The sequence below is a fragment of the Arvicanthis niloticus genome, chromosome 16, assembly GCF_011762505.2.
Source record: "Arvicanthis niloticus isolate mArvNil1 chromosome 16, mArvNil1.pat.X, whole genome shotgun sequence".
NCBI classification, from domain to species: Eukaryota; Metazoa; Chordata; class Mammalia; order Rodentia; family Muridae; genus Arvicanthis; species Arvicanthis niloticus.
This window is the reverse complement of record NC_047673.1, coordinates 69,704,961-69,731,323: the sequence shown is the minus strand read 5'-3', so window position 1 is coordinate 69,731,323 and position 26,363 is coordinate 69,704,961. Positions and strand designations below refer to the sequence as shown.

The 26,363-nt window shown below is 38.9% G+C and overlaps 1 protein-coding gene and 1 pseudogene across 20 annotated transcripts in view; one reads left to right on the top strand and one right to left on the bottom strand.

The window, feature by feature from the left end:
- Cdc42bpa (CDC42 binding protein kinase alpha) overlaps positions 1-26,363 on the bottom strand; it is a 217,834-nt gene that overhangs the window by 140,162 nt on the left and 51,309 nt on the right. For 18 of the 20 annotated variants that reach the window (XM_076914596.1, XM_076914601.1, XM_076914598.1 and 15 more), the window contains exon 3: positions 970-1,053. In XM_076914596.1, the coding sequence (XP_076770711.1) occupies positions 970-1,053 (84 nt within the window). Of the gene's footprint in view, positions 1-969; positions 1,054-7,420; positions 7,579-26,363 lie in introns of those variants that run through there. The other 2 variants (XM_034520055.2, XM_076914604.1) reach the window with 2 other exon arrangements.
- LOC117721679 (transcription factor BTF3 pseudogene) lies at positions 12,766-13,280 on the top strand (annotated as a pseudogene).

Below are 26,363 nucleotides of genomic sequence, written 5' to 3'. Positions count from 1 at the left end.
TTGCTATAAAACTTAGGACAAACTGGAATTCTTAATCTTCTGCCTTTACCTCATAAATGTTAGATGACCCAGTAACTTTTTAATTTACTTTCAAGAATATAGTTTAACATATATGTGATGGTCACATATACCAAACAAACAAACAAACAAAAAACCAAAACCAAAAACATGAGATACATTAATTTTTAAGAAGTCAGTAACAAAGCTTTAATATAACAGAAAAATCGTATGATAGTATCTGTTAATTGGCAAGTGTGCTGAAAAACACACACACAACTTTATACTCTAAGTTTATAATTAAAACATTTATTTAAGCAATAGCTTCTAATGTTTAAATATATTCCCCTCCCCAAGACCAGGATTTCCACTAAAGTAAGTTTAACTTGGAAGATGTTAAAGTTGTAACATGCACACAACCTCAAAATCCTTTCATGGAAAAATTATCCTAAGATCATTTCAACCTCCCTTACAGACTGCAGATCTCAGGGCAGCCACAGCAAGCTGTGATTAAGAGGACTTCATACTTCCTCTGCCTTTTTATCTTTTTACTTGTTGATTGCCTATGTGTGAAAGTGCACACACATGTGCATGCATATGTATGCTCAGGTGCCACAGTGCACACTTGTGGAGGTCAGAGGACAACTTTCTGTTGTCAGCTCTCTTTCCACTTTAGGTTCTACAGATCAAACTTATCTCACAGCCTTTACACTGACTGCATTCTGTGGTTAAATGGCTGGGCTGATACTCTTTCTTCTTTCATTTTGAAATTTCTTTTTCACAAACACACAAAGTTAATTTTTGGTGCACTAATAATTTGAGTCTACCTTGCTACATATTCAGACTATATATAAGCTCACAAAAGTGCTCAAAAAATCATGTACAAAGATTTGTACTAGCCACATGTTTTATAGCAATCTAAATGACAAACAACCTAAGTGCCATCAGCTGCTGCAAGGAGAGAAGACATACCTCAGCTCGCTTCAGCATCTCCCACTTGTTCAGAATTTTCATGGCAAACACTTTATCTGCATTTTTCAGTTTAACTACAGCAACCTAGAGAAAATAATGGAAATACAACTTTTAAAATATGGCAGAAAATCTCACTTTATCCATTTTCCTCTCTGTAAGAAAAAGTAAATACCAATTATCAATTATTTCAATGCTGCTCAATTCTAAGATCCTAAATTAAACAATGTCAAATTTAAAAGTTACATTAGTGAACATATGCCAAGCAAATGATTTTATTTGTGAACAGTGTCTGATGCTTATTATACATTATATCTTCCTTTCCAAGTTTTCTACCAAGGAATTTAAACTCAGCATATATTACTGTTAGTATTCTGTCTAAACTCCACCTCCACAGTTACCTGGCAACAGCCAGGTAGGTCTGGTCCACTATAAAAGGGGCTGCTTGCCCCCTCCTCTCTCTCTTAATCTCTTACCCTCTTACTCTCTTGCCTCTAGCTTCTCTGTCCCCTCCCCACTCCCCCTTCTCTTCCTCTCTCTCCACGTGGTCATGGCCGGCATCTACTTCTCTTCTTCCATCTTCTTCCATCTTCTTCCCCCCACACCTTTGCCCTATCTCCTGAATAAACCTACCCACCCTTGGAACCGTGTGGTCTGGAATGGTCTGTTCTGAGCTGCGGTTGAACATCTAACGCTAACGTCTAACAATTACTGAGAAACTAAGATGCACAATATGAAAGCAGTTGGTCTTATGAGATACTGATGCCAGATTCCAGCAGGTGTCACGGAGAATGCAGCCACCAAAGGAGAGATGTGCTTGGGGGGGGGGGTGTCAAGCAATACAAAATAAACTGAGGACGACAAAGCTCTTTAGTACACATTCTTGCCTACTATGCATATATTCCAATTCATTCTTTTCCTCCCTCCCCCAATTCCCACCAAAGAACAATTATGACTATCAGTTTTATAAACTATGGACTGTACATGTCCTTTCCAACAATAAAAAGGTAACAAATCCTTATTTTATATATCCAGTTACAGATCAAAAACTGCCAAGTAAAAATAAGACTATTCTCACTGTTAACAAACTAATTACACTTCTGTTTCCAACATTGTTTCCGTTTAACTAGATAATCTCTTAAGGCCCTTCCTGCGTGTTAGGTTTGTTATAGGACTGAAACTAAACTACAGAAAAGGAAAGCAAATATTCATGGATACCATTTCCAGTAACTGAACGAAACCAATGGAGAAAACAAATACTACCTGCCATAGTTTGGATACTAGGTGCTCCTCAAATGTCCATATGGTGGTAAAGGTTTGGTCCTCAATACAGCACTGTATTATATATAGCTTAATAATAGTTGGGTGCCTTTAAGTTGTTGGGACTGTGGACTAGAAATTGACTTAATCACTTCCTCCCTCTCTTTCTTCCTACCAGGCTCCATTCAAGAGGTGGATAGTTTTATTTCCCACACACTCCCAGAACAATATGCTGCCTCACCACAAGCTCAAAACCAGAAAGCTAATTGACTACACACTGAACTCTCCAAAATCATAAGAATAAATGTATCTTTTATCCACCAAAAGTAAATTATCATCTCCAAGGCCTACTGCTGAACAAGCTCACCCTCTCTAGTTCTTTCTGAATTCTAGCTGGCTGTTTGAGCTCAGCTGTTCTGGCTCAAACTCCTCTCCAAAATGACTGATTCAATCTGGCTTCTCTCAGCTTCTCACTGAATTGCTTTGCCTCTTACTGCATGAACCAAATCTTTCTCTGGTTCATCACTTTGTCTGCCCTTCAATTAGACTTCATTTTCAACTATGGCTGCTTCCTTCTACAAACTAACTTAATCTTTATTGTTTGGAATTAAAAGGTCTGTCTGTATTCTAGCCAGATCATACTGTAATCCCAGCTGCATTCCAGACAACCAGATCATATCTTTGGATGTGATACCTTGCTAGAGCATTCATGTTGCTGATTAAAATTTCTCTACACATAGGTCAAAATAAAAATGTTTATAAGTGAATTATTTAAGGTATTTTGTTATAGTAATGGAATGCTAACATCATAATATCCTATTGTGAAGGCAAAAACAAACCCAAATGTATAGACCTTTTGAACAGTTCAAAGGAGTATTTCCAAGGATAAAAAAATAGATTTAATTCCAAGTTCTAATATGTTTCTTAATATATTTTAATAGCAAATATGCATATTAAGAGCAGTTCATTTGTATCTAGATCATATTGTTATTAAAGTAATATGATGACATAATTTAAATCAGCTGCCATAAACAGTTACATCATCAATTAAGATGGTAGAAGATGTGTCAGGCAGATGGCTCAGTAAAATATCTAGCTGCACAAGCAAGCCTAACGAATTGAATTCAGTCCTTGACCCCTGAAAGAAGCCTGATGTGGTGGTGCGCAGCAGTCATCTCAACGTTTCTATAGCAACATGAAAGGCATGGACAGGAGAATCACTCAGAAGCTTCCAGGCCATATAGTCTTAAGTACACAGTATAGCAGCAAAGACCAGAGACCCTGGGTCAACAACACAGAAGGTAAGAACTGTCTCCCAAGTTGTTCTCTAACTTCAACATGCTCAACAACACAGTGAGTGTTCAAATGCCAAGCACTATGCTAAGAGCTGGACACATCCCTCTACTGCAATCCCAAAAGCAAAAAAACTTCATAACTCACTTAGCAGCATGTGATGAAACCCAGAGATAATTAGTATTTTTTTCCTTAATCTCTCTTATTGTAAAAAAAAAAAAAACAAAATATGCTTTACTTCAGAATCATGAACATATGAACAGACTTGCTATGGAGTGCTACTTCTAGCCTTGATAGGGTGATTTAAAAGTGTATGCATTAAATTACCTTCCAAGAGTCCCAGAATACTAGACTCAGAACAAGCCTAGCTGTGTGTCAGACAGCTCACAGAAGAGGTGACATTGAAAGTGGCCAGCACCCACTGAACACTCCAATATAGCTAGCACTTATTGGGGGTGTCTGGAAGATGGTGGCAAACAGAATCTAAAGCCATACTACTGGTTTTAAATCTTAGTTTTATCATTTAACTGGATAATTCTAGGTTTTTTCTTTAAAGCAGTTGTCTTTCAATGTTTCAGTTTTTTCATCAATAGTGAGTTTAATAAATGTACTAACCTTATACAGATGTAGCAAAGATCAAAATAATTAATATGCATATAAAATGCTTACTACAGGATCTGGCATCCAGTTAAGTATTCAGTAGGTGTGAGCTGTCGCCATGAGTTATATTAAGCACCTACTCTCCCCATCTCCTAACTGCTACTTGTTATCCACTACTATTACGCAGCAGCCAGTACATCTCACAGTCCTTCAGTGCTAAAGAAAAACAGCCTTTCAATGTCTAGGTTTATGTTTATAACTATGACAGAAACTCCTTCAATTGAAAATGTCTGCATACAAATTAAAAGCTAAGTCATAAAGTTCAACACATTATGTTTTTCAGTAATAAAATACTAGAACTAACTTAAATATTCTTAAAGAGGAAATGGACAAAATACAATAAACCAACAGGGAATTATTCATGTGACTGGAGAAATGTTAAGAATACTATTTGGTAGAGAAAAGCCCATGTTCACAGTATGTGAAATGTACATTTAGAAAACATTTTAGATCATAATTTATACATATATATGCATAAATCATAAATGTCCATGCCATATATTAAAAGAATAAACACCTAAATATTGGAAGATGAAATACTTCTAAAGTTCTTCAGAGGTAAGATTTTTATTTGCCTTTCTACCTATCTGTGGAATACCACATACCCCTCATCTTGGTCATGACATGAACACTAGCTATACATGTAGTGCTGTAGAGTAAGGACTAACAAGAAACTTAGTCCACACATGTGCAAGGTAGTAAGGAAGAGCAGGCTACTGCATAGGAGAAAACATTCTCATCAATACTTCAAAACAGTTTCATGAGCTGCCTAAAAACTTTTCTGGAATAATACGTGGTTTAGGGAAGTAACAGTCAGCTCAAAAAAACATTCCAGAATTATCAAATTGATGCCATGATGAAAAAAGATTATGAAGCTTCCAAAGTGATCGCTGATCTACCCCTCTCTCTTAAAACTACAAAGTATTTCTGTGTTCATGGCAGTAGAAAAACAGCAAAAATAACTTGTCTCAGAACTCCCACTTTGGACCCTGTATTTTCAAGCAGCAAAGTCAACAGTCACATAAGATGGCATGTTACAATGATGTACAATGATGTACTAGTAGAGTGTGTAGCTCAGTACTGAAGCACATAGCAGACACAAGGCTCTGGGTTCCATGCCCAACACACACACACACACACACACACACACACACACACACACACACTACACACATACCCAATCAAAAAATTTAATATGGACTTAAAATTATTTTTAAAAAAAGATACATTTCTAAAATATTAGAGATCACTTTAATTCTTTGTAGTAAACAGTCTTTGGTGTTAGAAAACCTGCACACAGTACAGAAATTACCAGCACGTGACAAATATATACTAATCAGCTGTGTATCACAGTGTGTGGCTAGAGCATCTACAGTAAGACTGGCCACACTATATTATATGGATTTCAATATCCAAGCAGCTCTGCATTTTTGGATGAAATTCAGAAATCTAGCCTACCTCTGATGTAGCCAAAATTCACCATCATCTCTTCTAGCCCAATAAACCTTGCCATCACACCTTACCTGACTTTCTACCTGTCCTCATTCACCATAATCTATTCTCAACAGTACAGACACAATGTTAAGATGTAGTTCAGGTAATGTCATTCTTTTAATCCAAACTTCTATTGATTTCCTAAAGTTAAAAAGAAGTCAAAGTCCTCGTTATAAACTGCACAGCCTGCCAACCTCCCTGGCCGTAATTCCTCCCCTTTGGCTCACTTCAGCTCAAGCCATAATGTGCACCTTGCACAGCCCTACCTTAGGTAAGACCTTTGCAGGCATTTGCCCCCAGCCCTAGAACACTCATCACCACAGGGCCACTGATGTCTCACTCCCTCACTGAAATGTCACTACATCCTGGGAGACTTTGCATTACATTCTTTTGCTTCCTCTTACCCTTAATTCATATAATTATTTAGCATAATATATATACATACCACATAGTCCAACCATGTACAATGCTTACTGTTTTCTCCACAAGCTCTTTGAGAGTTAGGAATATCTACCTTTGTGTTCACTAACATATGGTCAGAGCCTAAGAGTCAACAAGTACTCAGTACATACATTCTGGAGGGATGAATGCTTTCTAACTCATGTGGGTAAATATAGTAGAAGATTATAAGCAATCAATATTCTCATCTGTGAATACACTACAGCATGGATGTTGAAACCTAGAAATAAGGCTGGTGACAGTTTGTCTTCTGCATAATCTCTGGAGCCTGTAGGCTGGCTCACACTGCTCCCTTACCAGGCTTTCAAAGTTTCACCTTTGAAAATAGGATTTTACTGTGTAGCTATTGACCATTTATTGTTTTATATCTTTCTTTCCTGTTTAGTCTCTCTTATGTAGCATCCACCATTATTTTTACTAATAATACTAGAAACATGTCTGAAAAAGCTTATATTGCATATGCATTACATGTGCTAAGCTCTGTCTATCTACTCACTTAATCCCTACACCATGCCTGTAACTCCAGCACTTGGGAAGCAGGGGGAAGCAGACAGCTTCCAGTTCAAGACTAGCCTGGTTGTTACACAGGGAGTTCCAATACAGCCAGAGCTGTAAAAGGAAGCAAAGGAATGTAATAGAAAGTCACACCAAGATCATGTCTCAAAAACAAATTAGAGGGCAGCCTGGGTTATATAATGCATTCCAGGCCAGCACTCCAGCATGCTCTACAAAGAAAGCACTGTCTCAAACAAACAACAAACTAAAACACTATTCTGTGAATGACCAAGCATATTATTACTAAAGGAGTTTTAGTGTTGAAGATGTGGCTCTATGGAAGGACTGGCCTAACATACATGAGACCCTAGGTTCAATTTCCAACACTGAAAAAAAAAAGGAAACTAAAATCTAAAATCTCTATAAATCATTTATTAAACAGCCAGAAATACGCTCTTGATAAAAATGTAATTTATACACAGAGCATCGATAGCCAAAGTATTTAAAATTAGTACATCCTGGGCATCAACAAATTAAACAGACACAGATTATAAAATATGACATGTCCACACCTGTGGGTCCTTTAGACTACAGACCAACATCATCAAAGGCAAAGCATGCACTAAATTGAGTTTCCTCTTCCAGGAGTCTCAGAAGAGCCTGAGCCAGAGACTTTTAGAGAAAAATAAATGCCTACAGGTATTCTTCCCTTTCAGGCCCTAGTACTAAGCTATTTGGAAATATAAGGAACTAGGTAATGAGAGGAAGCAAGCTAATTAAAAGCTTTTGACACCTGAAGCAGGGGTAGCAGGCCAAAGCAGCAAGCTTTCACAACAAGCTCTGAAGCCCAGAAGCCTGGAAGCTGCCGGAGCAAGGCTGGAGCAGGCAGAAGCGGTGAGCCACCAGGAAGCTGTGGACAGGTAACACCCAGGGCGTAAGTTAAAGGTTTTCCTGAAAGCAAAAAGGAAAACCCAGCGTTAAGTTAAGCAGTAAGTGACACAAATGTGTTGTAGAGAGAAAACTCTTAACTCACAGAGCTGCCGAATTTCAACTGCATCTTAGTCTTTATTTTTTCCCATAGTATATGTATTTCTTATAATAGTTTTCAAAACTAATTTATTTTCATGGTTTGTCTGTCTATCAAAAAGAAGTATAATTGATAGGAGAAAAAAGTATCAAACTGACAGAAATGTTCCTATCAGATACATGCCAGAGGTGAGCCTGTCCATTGAGCCTGGTAGAACACAAACTACTTCAAAGGAAATAATTAACCTGCTTAGGGTCTGTATGTTTTTAAACTTAGCTTGTAAAAGCCACAGCATATGTATGTCCAGAGGAGAGTTTGTTTTAGGAATGATAAAGAAGTAATCCAGCCAATACTATCTCTAAGTATAAGGGTGACTTTGTCTTAAAATAGTATGAAAAAATCATCAGTGATCTATGTGTGGCTTTTATTGTACATAGTTTAATCAATACACATACAGAGCAAGTGTGTATCGGAAAAAGAAAGATGTCTTCTCATGCTAAATCTCAAACACTTTCAGTCATGAATTAAGCACTCTGCTTTGCCTAGGGAGGTCTCTGTGTCAGTATCTGTGACTAACAACTAACACTGGGCTGTCTGCTGCTCCTAACTCCCCAGCACTGCACCACAGGCTGTCCTCCAGGAACTAGGGCTATGGGCACATCTGTCTGTCCCTGCTTATTTGACTCACTTATCCTAGAGAGGAATCATAATCTTAACCTTAATCTTCAATCTTGTTATTGGTCCCTTCTGTGAAATAACTGTATTTTATTATTGCTTCCTTTTTCAACAGCTCAACTTCAGATGAACCTGCAAGTACCAGTCCAGCCAGCCTTTGTCCCCAATGTTCTGAACTGCCACATGCTACCACTGCCCTACTTACTCTGATGCCCACAATTACCAACCATGACATCTAAACCAGATGTCCACACTCCTTTATATCGCATTTAAATGCCCCTGTGTTTCCAAGAACATTTCTCCTTCTCTTTTGAACCCCAGAAAGATGTCCCTACCACTCCTCAAGGATGAGAGTACCTTTGAAATCTTGATCCTAGTCCTTCCCCATCTTCTCTTTTGTTGTTCTTGTCCCATTAAAATCCCTTTCCGGCTTTTAGTCTCTCTTTTTCTGGTTCTGCATTTCTACTGAAAAACTTTTTCAAGACCCTCCTTCCAAATTGAAAAACAAAACAAAAATGTTACTGCCATTCCAGCTTCCCCCAAGAAACTGACATGGCGCTCCTTGCTCCTTCTCACAAATGCCGTTTCTCCACAAAGCACATTTTAGTACAGCATTCCCCTGCGTCTTCTAACTTCATTATTTATTTTTTTTCTCATGTTTGAAAGTAAAATTTAAAATTCCACATAATGAAATTTATACACAGAGACACAAAAAGTCAGGTTTACAGAGAGAAAAGAAAAAATATTTTGTAAGAAAGCTCTAGAAAGTCCCAGACTCCAGGGAAGCAAGAGGTTCCAGGAGACAATGGTGATGTCCTTAGCCAAAATACCCAACAAAGGGGAAATATAATCCGTAGAGACCAGCTCCATTAGATAGACATGGCCCCCTGTAGAGGGATGGGGCCATCAACCATCTCAAAATTTTTAACCCAGAAATATTCCTGTACAAAGGAAAGACAGCGACCAAAAATGGAACAGAGACTGAAGGAAAGGCCATATAGAGACTGCCCCACCTAGGGATTCATCCTGTCTGCAGACACCAAACCCCATACTATTGCTGATGTCAAGAAGCACTTGCTGACAGTAGCCTGATACAGCTGTTCTCTGAGAGGTTCTACCAGCATCTGACCAACACATACTCATAGGCAACCATCGGACTGAGCTCGGGAACCCCAATGGAAGAGACAGGGAAAGGACTGAAGGAGCTGAAGGGGATTACGACCCCATAAGAACAATAAGAACAATACCAACCCAGAGCTCCCAGGGACTAAACCACCAACCAAAGAGAATACACAGAGGGAATCCATGGCTCCAGATACATATGTAGCATTGGATGGTCTTATCTGATATTAATGGGAGGGGAGGAAGGCTTGATGGCCCAGCATAGAGGGATGCTTGAGGCATGAGGCAGGCGTATGTGAATGGGTGGAGGAGTACCCTCATAGAAACAAAGGGGAGGGAGTAACTGGAAAAGTGCTCCAAATTACAGAAGGAGACCAGTGCCATAAAGTACCAGTTTCTCTTGCTAGACTGTGACCCAAATCAAAAACCAGTAAGTATTGCTTTCATTAGTCAACTGATAGCATGGAAAAAAAAACAAAACAAAACAAAAAAACAACAACAACAACAACAACAAGAAAAAAAAAAAAAAAAAAAAACCCAAGTCTTTACATTGCTACTTTCATTACCCAGAAAGGAAAGGCACTATACGGAGCACCCCAGACAGAGGATACTCTGCTCTCTCCCTCCCTCACACAGCTTATAGCTCCTGCCCAAGACCAGCACATACAGAGGAAACAACAGTGCTGGGCATAGATGCTAGAAAAAAGTTGTCCAGTTTTCTCTTCACCCCCAGTGAAGAGGCCCACACACTTTTGCTCTGATTTATAAACTCATTCCCCACCTGCTTCAGTTCTTGTCCTCGACTCTGTTCCTTCCTGTTATCAATTCTTTCACTGATTTCCAAGCATAACCGTTTCAAAGGACCAACAGGTGATGACTCAACACAGAGGCCAAACAACTGGACGTCTGACTTACTCCCCAGAAACCTTAAATGTAACATATTCATCACTCCAAATGATCAGAAGAATCTTCTTCAAAGGGGTAAGTCTCAAAGTCATTCTACTTCTCTCTTGTTTAAAAATAGGCATCTGCCTTCTTCTACCCAGCACTCAAGTTACACATGGTAAGAAAGCCGTGCCTCTAAAGAAAGGATCCACACTTGTAGACTCAAAAGGCAAGTGCTGAAAACCAGAGATGAGAAATCTTTTTCCTTTCTGTTAATGATTGCCTCACATGGATTAAGGCTGACAAGTGTCCTCTAACAGTTGTCCTGAAAGCGCCTATGTAAACACCACTCTGTTGTAGCAAGTGGCTGCATAAGGTTGGCTGAACCATGAGTCCCACTGCTAGATACATATACTTTGAGATCAAAAGCTGGAAACCAAGTTTAGCCTTTCAGAGAAAGTAGCTCAAAGTCTTCAGTTCGATCCCACAGACAAACCAGAATAATTAGAAATCCATAAACCTAGCTTTTTAGCACTGGCCTGTAATCCCAACTGTTCAAGAAGTGACCTTGTTCTTCAACTGTTCACAAGTGAATTATCTGAACTACAAAGTGGGTTTATAGTTTGCCTGGGCAGCTTACTGAATCAAGCTAAAAAGTAAAACAGGTGTAAGATGAATGAGGCCCTAGATGTACTCGCCCTGCTAGGAGGGAGGACAGGGCAGGAGCAAAAAACATATGGGAAGTTCTTACTCTTTTCTTTTTTTTTTTTTTTTGGTTTTTCGAGACAGGGTTTCTCTGTGTAGCCCTGGCTGTCCTGGAACTCACTCTGTAGACCAGGCTGGCCTTGAACTCAGAAATCCACCTGCCTCTGCCTCCCAAGTGCTGGGATTAAAGGCGTGCGCCACCACTGCCCGGCATTCTTACTCTTTTCTAAAGGTAAGTCATATTATAATCAATCCAAACAGGATGGGTATGAGCACTTTGGTTGCATCCGTAAATCTGATGTTATCCCAAGGTAAGAAACCCCTTTTTCAATCAAACAAGCTGGTTTTAGTAGTGAAGCAAGTAGACTCTGGGAGAGCTAGAGAAGAGAAACTAAACAGTGACAAAGCAGATCAAGAATTAGCAAACCTGCAAGTCAGCTTTAACCAGGACAGTTTGTGTCAAGACAGAATTCTCACTTTGGTGATCATAATGCATAACACACATACGTGTGTGTGTGTGTGTGTGTGTGTGTGTGTGTGTGTGTGTGTGTGTTCTTCCAAGTCTAATAAGCAGATTTACAGTGGTCACAGATTATGAAACCCATAAGCAACAGCAACAAAGAAACAAAAAACAGCATACCTAAGCACTAGTAAATGTTAGCACTGGTTCAACTGGTGTTTCTAAGACCTGTGACACCCACCACTTCTGTGTCAGTGCTTTTGAAACACATGGTGAATTGTGGAGGACTACAGTCACCCTAATGCAGTACAGACTTGACCCTACCCAACCATCTTTGGGTTCTCATTATCTAAGCTAACCTTTCTCTACCCTCCTCCCATTCTCCCATTTTAGTGACCACTATATCTTCCCTTTCCCTCTCCTCTTTCCCCATCTTCTTCCCATTCTATGAACTTGAACCATTTTAGCTTTCACAAATAAGAACAGCTTTGTTGTGCCTGATGTATTTTACCAAGCACAATGTCCTCCAGTTGCACCCATGTTGCCAGAAATGACATTTCATTATTCTTGTGTCTGAATGATGTCCCACTTGTATGTGTGTATCACATTTTCTTTAATCATTCATCCATCAGCTGATTCCAGATCTTAACTACTGTGAACGTGTTGCAATAAACACTGTAATGCAGGCAACTCTGTAGCATGTTGTTGCCATTTCCTTTAGATAAATATCCACTGGAATTACTGGATAATATGACAATTTCACTTCTAATTTTATGTTTGGTTTCTTTGAGGAACCTTCACATTGTTTTCAGTAATGGCTACATTACTGAACAAATGTCAAAGGCATCTCCTTTCCCTATATCCACTGTAAATTGTCATTTGAGTAATAGCCCTTATAAATAAAGTGATATCTCATTATGACTTCTGAGGCAATGGGCGCCACCTATAGAAGAGATGAATGATGGTCTTATAGAGAGTTGTTTCTCTCCTTAGTGGGTTACTATACAGCTAGGCCACTACACACACACACACACACACACACACGTGGTTTCCACATATGGCTATTTTTCCATTACACTTTTCTGCTATGCTATGACACATCCCAAAAAACTTACTACCAGAAACTGAACAAATCTTAGATTTTTAGCCTCCAAACTATAAGCTAAAAATAAACTTTTGGGGCACCTTATCTCAGTTGGTCTGCCCGAGACCCCCTGAGCATGAACCTTAGTTCTCTGTGTGGTCCCATTTCCACTCTGACGAGATGAAAGAAACGATCATGAACCAGGAAAAACTCGCCAAACTGCAGGCACAAGTGTGCACTGGTGGGAAAGAAACTGCTTGTAGAAAGAAGAAGGTGGTTCACAGAACAGCAACAGCAGACAATAAAACTGCAGTTCTCCTTAAAGAAGTTAGGGGTAAACAATATCTCTGGTATTGAAGAGGTGAACATGTTTACAAACCAATTTATCCATTTTAACAACCCTAAAGTTCAGGCATCTCTGGCAGCAAACACCTTCACCATTACAGGCCATGCTGAGACAAAGCAGCTGACAGAAATGTTTCCCAGCATCCTAAACCAGGAGACTGGCTGAAGCTCTGCCCGAACAATCTGTGGCTGGAGAAGCACCACTTGCTGTGGAGAGGATGATGATGATGGAGTTCCAGATGGTGGAGAATGCTGATGAGGCTTCTAAGAATGAGACAAACTGCACTGAAGCAACTTCTGAAGAAGGTGTCATTTGCAGAAGTTACAGGAGCTGCTATTTTATATCATGACTGCTTTAAAAAAAATTTTTTTTGTTTATTATAGATCTGATAAAATCTAGATCTTTTATATTTTTAAGCCCAAGCCCCTGGACAGTGCAGCTCTTTTCAGTTTTCACTTATATCTAATTCATTCTTTGCGGCAAATTAAGCTGAAGAAGCCTGGGAATAAAGTTTGAAAAAGGTTAATCAAATTCTTTGCCTAGTTAAAAAAAAAATGAATAAACTTTTTTATTTATACAGTATGCAGACTTAGTTATTTATATCACATATAAGCACCATTTCAATGGTTCACAACATCCCTTAGGATGAAGGTAGAAAGGCACTTGTGAGTACAGCAAGGTCTAGCTACACTACTTTGTGGCGATAGTATCTACAGCACCCCTTCTAATACAAAATTCACAGTTCTTATTTATAAGAATGGACTGGCAGATGAAGCCTCTTTTGTGTATGGTGACTTCTTGTAGCCCAAATCCGAAGTATCTGACATCTCCAAACTGTCAAGAGGCCATACATACCATTGGCAACCTCTTGATGACTGGCTAACTGCTCTAGGAAACAGACTGGGTAATAAAGGTATCTCTGAGAAAGCAGCTACTCTACAGTAAAAATTGGACATCCTAGTTAGAATGCACCAGTCCTGGGAAAAGTCTGGGCCTACCATAGCCTCCAAACCAGCTTTCCAAGCATTTTTACTTAAATATGACATGCTGGATTAACACGGTGATGGAAATGGGAATACCTGATCCCCATCTACCATCCCCACCAACAGACAGTCTCAGAATGTAGTCAGTCAGCTGTCCTCAAACTCTCTTGCCTCAGCTTCCTTTCCTCAGCTGAAATTAAAGGTGAATACCAGAAACTCATGGCTTTGTTCTCAGCTCAGTTTCTTTCAGTCCAGATACTATTCAAGAACTTACATAATGACTAATGGGATTTCTGGAGCAGAGCTCTGGACTGGACCAAACCTTATACACATAAGTTGAGTTGATCTTGTAAGGAACAGAGTTCTTTTTTACAGAAAATAACTCTAAATATGGAGTACTAAATAATTGTTTCATAAAGAGGTTTCCCATTCAAAAAAGAAACATTTCTAAGTCTTGGTTGTTTACCTGCCTTACTTACTAATTTCTGAGACTGGTGCAATGAAAAGGCAGCCTATAGTCCCAGCTCTTCAGTAGTACAAGACAGAAGGATTGCAAGTTCAAAGCTAGCATAGCCCATACACTGCATTTAAAAAGCCAGCTCCAGGAACTTAAGTAAACCATGTCACAAAATTAAAAGACAAAAACAGGTCCATTGACGTAGAGCAGTGCCTAGCATAAGCAAGACCCAGGATTCAATCTCTAGTTCCAGCAAAAGGAGAGATGCCTGGAGAGATGACTACTAGGTAAAGGCTTCCCATGCAATCATGAGGACCTGCGTTGAGAAACCCAAACACATCACAAACATCTGTAATCCCACAGCTGGGGAGGTGAAAACTGGGCACACGATTCATTAAATCAACAGGATCAGTGAGAGACCCATCTCATGTGGTGAGGTGCAAAGTAACCAAGGAAGATATACATCCCCAGACACTCATCTGAATTCTGAATATACATGCATCACAATCAATCACACACACACACACACACACACACACGCACGGGTGGGGGGAGCAGGAACGAGAGAGTGTTTCACTTCTCCACAAGAGTCTTTATAGATAATACTTAATAAAATTTAAAGATAACTTGTTAGATGAACACATTTCAGATTTATAGTGACTTTTTAAAAAAATGTAATATTCTTTCTTTGTTCTGTATGTTTAATGTTTTGATTATTGAGTGTCATGGGAAATTTTTCTGGTCCAGTCTATTTGGTGTTCTGTGTGCTTCTTGTAACCTTGACAAATACCACCTTATTTAGATTAGGAAACTCTTCTATGATTTTGCTGAAAGTATTTTCTGTGCCCTTGACCTAGGTTTCTTCTCCTGCCTCTATTTCTATTATTCATAAACTTTGTCTTTTCATAATGTCCCAGATTTCCTGGAGTTTTGTACCTGGACTTTTTCAGATCTAACACTGACCGAGGCATCCATTCTTCTATTTTGTCTTCAATGCCTGAGATTCTCTCTTCCATGTCTTAAATTCTGTTGGTGAGACTTGCCTCTGAGGTTCCTGTCTGAGTTCCTACATTTTTCATTTCCAGATTCCCCTCAGCTTAGGTTTTGTCTCTTGATTCCATTTCCACTTTCATGTCTTGAACAGTTTTCATTCATTGCACTATTTGTGATTTCATAGATTTCATTAGCAGATTTATCCTGCCCTCTCCTCAGCTGTACTGCATTTCTCAAGGCTACTACAGTAGGATGGTTTGGCTCTAGTGGAAATATATGTCCTAACTGTCATTGATGGTGTTTTTACACAAGAAAAACAAACGGAAAAGGAAGGAGTCAAAGTATCTTTATTTGTAGGTGATACGATTTTATACATAAGTGCCCTAAAAATTCCACCTGCTCATAAACACTTTCAGCAAAGTATCAAGTACAAAAAATTGTATATACGCCTTCATATATACAAACGACAAATGGACTGGGAAAGAAATCAGGAAAACAATACCTTTTCCAATATCCTCAAAAAAAAAAAAGTCTTCTTGAGGTAATTATAACCAAGCAAGTAAAAAATAAAAATAATAAAACAAATAAAATAAATAAAATAAACAAAATAAAAAAATTAAAAAAATTAAAAAATAAAACCTTTAAGATACTGAGGAAAGAAACTGAAGAAGATAGCAGAAGATGGAGAGGGTGTCATGCTTATGGATCAGCAGGATTAATGAAGTAAATATGGCCATTCTACCAAAAATAATCTAAAGATTCAATACTATCCCCATTAAAATTCCAACACGATGGTTCACAGAATTTGAAAGGACAATTTTCAGCTTTATATGGAAACACACATATTCAATCCTGGATAATAAAAGGACTGCTGGAGGTATTACCATCCCTGATCTCAACGAGCTATAGTAATATATTGGCACAAAAGCTAACACACTGATCAACGGAATTACATTGAAAACCCAGAAATAAATCCACACACCTATGGACATCTAATTTTTGATAAAGAAGCCTGAAATACACAATGGTTTTAAAAAGACAGCATCTTTACCAAATAGTGCTTGATAAACTGGATGGTAGATCCACACCTATCACCTGCAAAGAACTCAACTGCAAAGAAGGACATCAACAAAGAACATTCATTGAATCTGACAGACAGTAATATGGGGAATAATTCTGAACTCACTGGCACAGGAGAGGCTTTCTGAACAGAACACCAATAGCACAGGCACTGAGACAACAATTAGTAAACCGAGCCTCATGAAACTGAAAAGCTTCTGTACAGCAAAAGACACCATCATTCAGACCAAGTGGCAGCTTACAGAACTGGAAAAGATTTTTACCACCTACACATCTGATATAGGGCAAATATTGAAAATATATAAAGAATTTTAAAATCTAGACATCTAGAAAACAACCCAATTTTTTAAAATGAGGTACATATATACATATAAACAGAATTCTCAAAGGGGGAATTGCAAATGGCTGAGAAGCATTTAAAGAAATGCTCAACGCCCTTAGTCATCAAGGAAATGCAAATCAAAACTACTCTGAAATTTCATCTTACACCAGTCATAGTAGCTAAGAACAATAAAACAAAAGACAGCTGTGCTGGTGAGGATGTGGAGTCAGAACACCCCTCCATTGCTGGTGGGAGGACAAACTTGTATAGCCACTGTGGAAATCAGTGTGGCAGGTCCTCAGAAAGATGGGAATTATCTCCCCCAAGATCCAGCTAAATCATTCTCGGGCATATACCCAAGGTATGCTTCATTCTATCACAGAGACATACTTGCTCAACCATGCTCATTGCTAATCTATTCATGATGGCCAGAAACTGGAAACTGCCTAGATAATCTGTCAGTGGATGAAGAAATACAGAAAATGTGGTACATTTACACAATGGAGTATTACTCAGCTGTTAAGAAAATGAATTCAAGAGATCAGCAGGGAAATGAATGGAACTACGGGGAGAATTCATCCTGAATGAGGTAACCCAAACCCAGAAAGACAAATACGGTATATATTAGCTTTTTATGTGATGTTAGCTATAAGTTTTTGATAAGCAAGCTACAATCTGTACAGCCACAGAGATTAGGAAGAAAGTAAGAGAATAGGGAGGGGGGTCTCCCTAGGAAGGAAAAATAATTCTATTACAGATGGATAAGGGATAGACAGGAAATAGAGGATCAAATGGGGAGGATTTTTCTCCAATTTCAAAATTTGTTTATGGTCAGAATGTGAACTGTTCCTAATAAATACTTTCCACAGTCAAAATTTTTGACCTAGAACTGTTCCCGTCTAAAAGAACTGCAGGGACAAAAATAGAGAAGAGACTGAAGGAAAGGTGGTCCAGTGACCAGCCCAAGTTGGGATCCATCTCATCAGGGTGGGGTGGGAGGGATACCAAGGCCTGGCACTATTACTGATGCTACGATGTGCTTACAGACAGGAGCCTGGCATGGCTGTCCTCTGAGAGGCTCTACCAGCAGCTGACTGAGACAGAGGCAGATACTTATACCCAACCATTGGACTGAAGTCGGGACCCCTAAGGTTGAATTAGGAGAGAACTGAAGAAGCTGAAAGGGAGAGCAACCCTATAGGAAGACTAGCAAACTCAACTAACCCAGACTCCAGGGAGCTCCCAGAGACTGAGCCACCAACCAGGAGCATACACAGGCCAGTCCAAGGCCTCTGGCACATATATAGCAGAGGTCTGCCTGGTCTGCCACAATGGGAGAAGATGTGCTTAATCCTCAAGAGACTTGAGCCCCCAGGGAAGGGAGAGGCCTAATTAGGGGTAGTACCCTCTTGGAGGCAAGGGGGAGAAGGAATGGGATAAGGAACTGTGGGAAGGGGGACTAAGGGGAGGCAATTACTAGAATGTAAATAAATAAAATAACTTAATAAAAGGAAGAAAACTCAAAGCAAAAGTTAAACAAATCCCGTGTGAGTGTCACGATCACTCCTGCTTATCCTGGCCCATCTACTCCTAATCTCTCCCTATGCTACCTGATGGAAACACAAGTAGCAAAAACATTTCCTACCTATATTATCCACTTCATAATGTACCCCAGAGATCTCTCTACTTAATACTGCAAGGTTTTTGTTCTGTTTTGTTTTCTCTCATATATTACATGCCTACTACAGTTTCCCCTCTTTCCTCTCCTCCCAGTCCCTCCCCCCACCACCCCTCTTCTCCAGATCCACTTCTCCATTTCCCTTTAAGAAAGGGCAGGCCTCCCAGGAATACCAACCAAACACAGGATATTATGGTACTGTGTAAATCTAGATACATCCTTTCATATTAGGGCTGAATGAAGCAACCTTGTAGGAGGAAAATGGACCCAAAAGCAGGCAAAAGAGTCAAAGACCACCCCTGCCCCTACTGTTATGAGTCCCACAAGAAGACCAGGCTACACAACTATAACATACAGGCCTAGGTCGGAACCACATAGGCTCCCTGATTGTCAGTTCAGTCTCTGTGAGCCCATATGAGCCCTGGTCAGTTGATGCTGTGGGCCAGTTTCTTGTGGTGTCCTTGACCCCTCTGGCTTCTACAATTCTTCCTCCTCCTCTTCCGCAGAATCCCTTGAGCTCCACCTAGTGTTTGGCTGTGGGTCTCACAGCAAGGTCTGTGCTTAACCACAATTTATTCAAGCAGTTGCATATCAATAGATATCTGGGTTATATTTGTCCCATTTATTATACTACCATTCATCTATTTGTATTCTGCCCTAGCATATGGTATGAATTTCAATTTGCTCTAGAAAAGGATATTTCCAAATAGCTATCCTGTATTCTAAATTATCTACTGAATTTTTTCTATCCACATTGGCTGAAGCTACTGTCTTTAGTAAAGAATAAAATATGTGTATGCAAGTCCATCCTTTACTTCTTCATGAGCTAATTCTTGAGGCTGCAGATATAGTAGGCATATCACTTCTCTTACTATAAGTTTTCTAATGATTCTTCTTAGAGTGGGCTTGTGTGTTTGTTCATTTTTTGAAGGGAGCAGTCTGCTGCTTTATTGACCAGACTCAGGGAAAATTCTTAGGCAGAAGCAATTGGCCAGACTCAGCCTCCTGAATAGTTGAGACTACACATATGTGCTACCATACCAGCTTTAGAAATGCTTGTCTTTCAACACAACCTTTGCAACTACCCTATCAGATAATTAGCATATATATGAACTGTCTAATAATGGTCTTAACTCATTTATTATAAGTGTTCTTCTCTTCTACAATCTTCTGTAGTTGCCTGTATATGTTAACTATGTCTACATATATACTTACTAGTGCATTGTCTCTGTATTTGTAGTAAGTTTCATTACTACCTTAGGTTTATATAAAATATCACATTTGGGATGATACTGATGCTCAGTTGGAGGTGCCAAACATGCATAATAGAGGAAGTGTACTAAAAGTACCACATCTGTAAACTGCAATTAATTAATTCTAATTCCAGCTTTCTAACTTTCACACTCATAATCTAAGCAGTCCAATAAAAGTACAGATATTAGAATGTATTAAAAAATGCAATACCTAACTAGATGCACCCACAAAGGTTCACTTTAAATACAACTGTAGGAGAAAAGGCTTCAAACCATAGGAAAGCTGACTAACAGGAGGAATCAAAGTTCAAGATAGGAAAAGTCACCTTACATAAAACAGCAGGCCATAATGATGAGCATCAGAATAACACAGCTACTGAATACTGAATGTGTATGTTCCTACTGTAACAGTTTTCAAAATAAGAAAATATATACAACTCTGAGGGGGAATAAACATCCCCTTAGTCACTGACACAACTAAACAACAATCAGTAAATTATGGAAAATCTTAATAATGGTACTGACCATCTCAATTTCACTGACATTAGTAAAACACTGGGAGAAATAAATGTTATTCTACATTATTTTTAAGGGCATTTAAAGTGTTCATTAGAAACAGTTAACGTTCTGATCATAAGCAAATTTTGAAAGTGAAAAAAATCAAAAGCATATTATCTCACTATCAAAACAATTCAAACAACCAAACTTTTAAAACAAAGAATAATATCAACTTCTGAAACAGATATTTAAGTAATATTTTAAAATCAATGATAATAAAAAATAATCTCTGAAACGAACCTAATCATCACCATTAAAAGCAAGATCTATGTTTCTGTGTTTACATTGGAATGACAAAGAGGCAAAGATATAGGTTTCTACCTTGAAAAGGTAGAAAACAAATGAGGAAACTAAATCCAAAGAAAAAAATCATAAAGGTAAAAACAGATGTTCAGTGAAAAAAAAACAAAAAAACAAAAAAAAAACCACTTTAGACAGGAGCTGAAGAGATGGCTCCCTGAGTAAGCAAACTTGCTATGCAAGCTTGAGGGGCTGAGTTTGAATCCCTGGCGCTCAGTTAAAAAAAAAAAAAAAAAGCAAGGCACGGGCACCTGCATGAAACCTCAGTGTTATAGAACAAATGCAGGTAGGTTCATCCATGTGCTAGCTGGTCAGCAAACTTAGCACAAAGGTGAACTTCCAGTTTTGTGAGAGACCATAGACCATCTCAAGGCAATAATGAAAAGAAGGAAACCAATTCTTGCTCTGGGCTCTTCATATATGCACACTCACATGCAATGCACACACAACATGCACATGAGTGTGTGTATACACATAGAGAGACAACCCACACAGATAAAAGTAGCTTTGGTGTTTAATTGCATTAAGAAACCTCTAATAATACTCAAGAAAAATTAAGCATGCACTATGTACATGAAAGAAAGAGCCTCACCTCAGACTCTACAAGAAGCAAAAATATTAAGGAATATTATAAGCAACCTCACAACAATAAAATGAAAATTAAATGTTAGCAGACATAATCCATGAAAAGCAAACCATACTGAAGCTGACAACTGAAACCGAAAAAGCTGACTAGATAACTCTAAAACCATTAAGTGTTAATCAATTATGAGTACTAAAAACCCAAGTTCAGACAGCTGCATTATTAAACTCCATCAAACATTTAAGGAAAAAAGCAGTTTCTAAACACTGGGAAACAAAAACACTTACTCAACTCCTTACTTAAATTCACCACAACCCTACGCCTGAACCATGCCTGAAAATGATAAAAAATGATAAAAAAAAATTGTGGGTCAACACTCACCATCAATACAGATGTAAAACTAGCTAACAAAATATTGATTAATTGAAGAGAAAAACATCTTGAAAGATGATCCTACTCTATAGTCTCCATACCAGGAACTGCTTTAATAGTTGAAAAATCAATTATACACCAACACCAAAAACATAATCCATTAAAGTAGACAGTGATTAGAATTTCATTAAAATTGAAAACTTTTGTTTTGTAATACAAAGGATAATGTTAACATTCACATGTCAGACATGGACAAACACTCTTCAACAAAAATCAATGCTGCAAGCATCAAAGTGTCTTACTTTAAATTATGCTACAGTGCTGATTTAGTTAGGATTTCTATTGTTATGATAAAACACCATGACCAAAAAACAAGTTGGGGAGAAAAGAATTTATCTGGCTTACACTTCCACATAGTAGTTTATCACTGAAAGAAACCAAGTCAGGAACTCACAGGCAGAAACCTGGGAGTTAGGAGCAGATGCAGAGGCCATGGAGGGGTACTGCTTACTGGCTTGCTCAGCCTGTACTGCAAGAAGTTTAAACCCACTACAGGTTTGAGAACCTACCAAACCTACCAAACCCACCAATCCCTGAGCCCAAAAACCTACCAATTCCTGGGCTTGGCTTGAAATCCCACCAATCCCAAACGTAGAAATCAAGAAACCCTATATAAAGCCTGCCTCCTGCTCAGTTCCCTGTTGCTTCTCACCTAAGCAGAGGTAACCACTCTCCTGTGCCCTTTTCCCTGAAGTGGAAACTTAAGGGTTCTTTGGAAAGTCGGCTGGATGGTGTTTTTGCTGGGGCAAACACGTGAAGGAACGTATCATTAAAGTGGACACAGGTGAAAGGCTAAGGCTGACTCATGAAAGAATGTTTCACTGAAGCAGACACAGGTTAAGTATGTTCTGCTATAGCAAGCACATGAAAGGACACACGATGGAGGATTCTTTGCTAACAACACATATGTTTAGTCTGCCTTGCATTTCGTAGTTTTGTCAGGACTACATAGAAAGAAACACATCAGAAAGTTTCTGGTGCTGTATTGCAGTTTCTTGCTGCTTCCTAGGACTTGGGCTGATTGGACGCACGTGCTAAGGTAAGACCTGTGCTAAGGTAAGACCTGTGCTGAGGCAAGGCATGTGGAAAACACTTGACGTTTGCAGGGTATAAACAGGATTGCATGGAGTGGTGGAGAGAGAGCTTAGCTTGCTGTCAGCTAGCTGTCAATGGTTGTGGGTCTCGAGTCTTCACTGATCTTTGCTTCCCTGAGAGAGACATAGCCTAGAACTTCTTCTGGTGTTCCTCTGAGTCCTTCCCGCTGACTAGAGCCAAGGCTAAGGCCTAACTGTCTCTGCTAGGCTGTGTCACCACTGCTGATTTGTGTTTGCTATCCCAACTCTACTGACCTGTGTTGGGAGCCGCATGAGCGTGACAACATTCGCCATTACAAGATGGCGCGGGCATCCTGTCCTCCCATTAGTAAACAACTGACTGCGCAGGTGCAAAAGGCAAAAAGTGCGCCAAAGTCACTGCCCATCCCAGGGCGTATTATGGGTAATGAGTGAACAGCCAATCAGAAGTGAACACGTCACTCTAGGGTGTATATAAGCAGTGCCTTTTCCGGGCTTTGGGTCTTTCCGCTTCTGCTGATACAAGAATAAAGCCTCGCTGTAGTAACCACCTGAACACTGCCTCACGTGTCTCTTTCGCGGGCGAAGGGGATGCAAAAAGGGGCGCGGAACATCTGGTGCCGAAACCCGGGAATTTCAAGGTGCAGCGGAGACCCCCCAAGTTTTGGGGCGGGTTAAAAGACTACAGGAACGAGGTACGTCTCTGAGAGATATGCCTGGGGTGGAAGCCTTCGTTGCGAGCAGACTTTCACTCACCACCGCCGCTCCACTAGCTAGCCTCTTGTTTGCGTTGCTTTTGCTTTCAGCTATTAGTGCAAGTCAGGAGGTTTCAGGAGAGGGCCACCCTAGCATACCAGAAACAGAGCGTGTTAGCTGGCATCAGGCCAAAGAGCCTGGGGATCAGGCCAAAGAGCCTGGAGAAACAGATAAGGCCAAAGAGCCTGGAGAAAGAAAAGAGTACTCAAAAGAAACAAGGGCTACTGCAGAGCCTGTTAAGGTTAAGGACCCTCCACCGGCTGGTGGAGAGAGAGTGGAGGACAAAAGGACCCTCCTTTATGGCAGAATCTTTGGGGAACCAGAGCAAGCAATGCCAGGGATAGAACAGATGATCTCTGAAAATGCCACAGCTGAATGCCGTGCAGCCATTGTCCCTCGTAGGAACAAGGGGCTACAAGACTGGCTGAGAGCCTGTTATGGCCTGGGAGGCTCCTCACTAAGGCAGGACTTGCAGCAGCAAACTTAGAAAAGGCTGTGGCCCTTCTCCAAGGTCAGGGACGCGATAGGCCCCCACCATGGCCGGGGAGGGGAGCTGTTTGTGTTTATTCCACAGGTGAAGACAATCCAATTTGGGTCCCTACGCGGCTGGTGCAGATTGTGAAGAATGAAGCTAGATTGCAAGATGACGGCTCTGATTCTTCTGATACTGACGTTCGATTTGGGGATAAGTATACTACTATGGGCCATAGTTAGATCTTGGCCTGTTCGCATGCCAGTACATTCAAATTCTGCAGTGCTGCCGTTGTTTACAGCTATTGAGTGTTACTTGGTTGCCCCGTCCTCACTGCGCATCCGCCAGCAGCCTGAGTTATATAATGCTACAAGTTTTCCATTAAATTTTACACTTTTTGTGGCAGCAAAACTTTACAACATAAAGGTAATCTACTTGGTGTTGATTTGAGAGAAAATAGATTGCTTACATTGTTAAAGATTGGTTTTGTTTCTCAAAATATGATTATACTCTAATATTACAAAAGAGGCTTAAAAACATAGTTAAACTGCCAATATTCCATTGGCTACAGTTGGTAGTTCAACCGAGAGTTTGAACATTTTGATTTGCCTATGTTTATAGAGAAAAGATACAACACGTGTCTTTTAAAGTTTACAGTTTAAATTTAAGGTTTAAAGTTAAAGTTAAAGTCAAAATCGCACAGTTCAGGCCTAGCCAAGCCTCAGAGAACAGGCCGAAGGGAGGTTAAGCGCATTTACATTTGAATTAAGACAATGCAGACTGAGCTGCAGAAGCCCAGGTGCTAAGCATCCCTTTTGTTCTGGGTCTTCACGACCAGGTCCTAGAAATGTGTTTACCAGAATTCATCTTTTGTCTTCATTGTTTCTCGTGAGAAGAGGGATAAATCTAAGACCCAAAGAATTTACAACAGTCTGTGGGCTAAAAGTTATGATTATGCTGGAGAAATTAAAATTATGCCTACTTCCCTCCATGAGTATAACTGTACCTGCTGATAAAATATTGTTCAAATTGTTTTAATTCCTTTATATTCAAAGTTGTTAAAAATGAGATGCTTTGGATTCCTCTAATATATGTAACAATTATTAGAGAATAAGGTTGGCTTTTATCAGATATATTCATTAGACTAAAAAAGATTGGTTATTAAATTAATCCAAAATAAAGTTCAAATTTAAGATTTGTACAGCCTAACTTGCCTACTCCAGCTGCCATTTCAGTAAATGCTTATAGAATTATTATAGATATAAAAGATGTTTTTATACCATCCCTTTACATTTCTGGTAAAGGTGAGAGGTTTACAGTCAGTAAATTTATTCATAATTTTTAAGAGCCCATGAAGCGATATTTGTTAGAAATAATTGCTTCTGAAAATGGTTAATTGTTTTACATTTTATATATATAAATATTGTTGTTGCTTTAATACAAAAAATTAAGAGGTTAAATCTTTTAGTGTATATTATTCATTGTGTGATACTTTATTAGTGGATTTCTCTAAAGACGTTTTTTCCCGCAAGCCTTTGCTCCAATATAATGAGCTTTAAAAAAAATTTTTTTTAGAGTACTTGTTGCTCCAAAAAAGATTCAAAGACAGTGTCTTTCAATATTTGAGACCTCTGTTATATCCTAATCAGATTGTGACACAGAAAATTCTAATAAAAATAGATAGTTGGGGCTAGAGAGATGGCTCAGCCGTTAAAGGCTAGACTTAATTTAAAATATAAAAGCTGAACTCCCAGCAACCACATGGTGGTGGCTCACAACCCTTTGTGGTGGGGATCTAACGCCATCTTCTGGCTTGTGAGTGTACATACAAAAAGAAAATGGTTTACTTATAATCTTGATTTGCTCTTAGTGATTTTTAAAAGTTGTTTAGAGATATTAATTGGATAAAACCTCATCTTAAGCTTACCATAGGAGGATTTAAACCTGTTTGATATTTTCAAAGGGATGCAAGTCCTAATTCCCCTTGACAATTAACTAATAAAAGATAGATAGCTTTGCTGAAAATAAAGTAAGCTGTTAGTTATCAACAGATAAATTATATAGACTATAAAAAATTGTTGGCTGTTTGTGTTATTACTACTCATATGTCCACAACAGCCCTTTGACAAAAGAAACCATTAATACGGATTTGTCTTTCTTCATTTACAAATAAAGTTTATATGATAAAATCCTAAAATCATTTTAGATAAAAGGTTTATTCTTTATTCCACATAACAATTAAATTGGTTATTGAATTATTAAATTTGGCCTATTACATGATATTTTAGACAAATTTGATAATCATATGTTACAGTTTTTCTCTATACATGCTTTTATATTTCCTAAAATTTACTATGCATGCAGACCATGGAAAAGATGTTTGCTATATTTACTATATTTACAGATGCCTCATCTATTGAGAAGACAGTATATGTAATTAAATCATATGTGTATTTTCTTGAGTTTACCCTGCTTCAACACAATTAAATTAT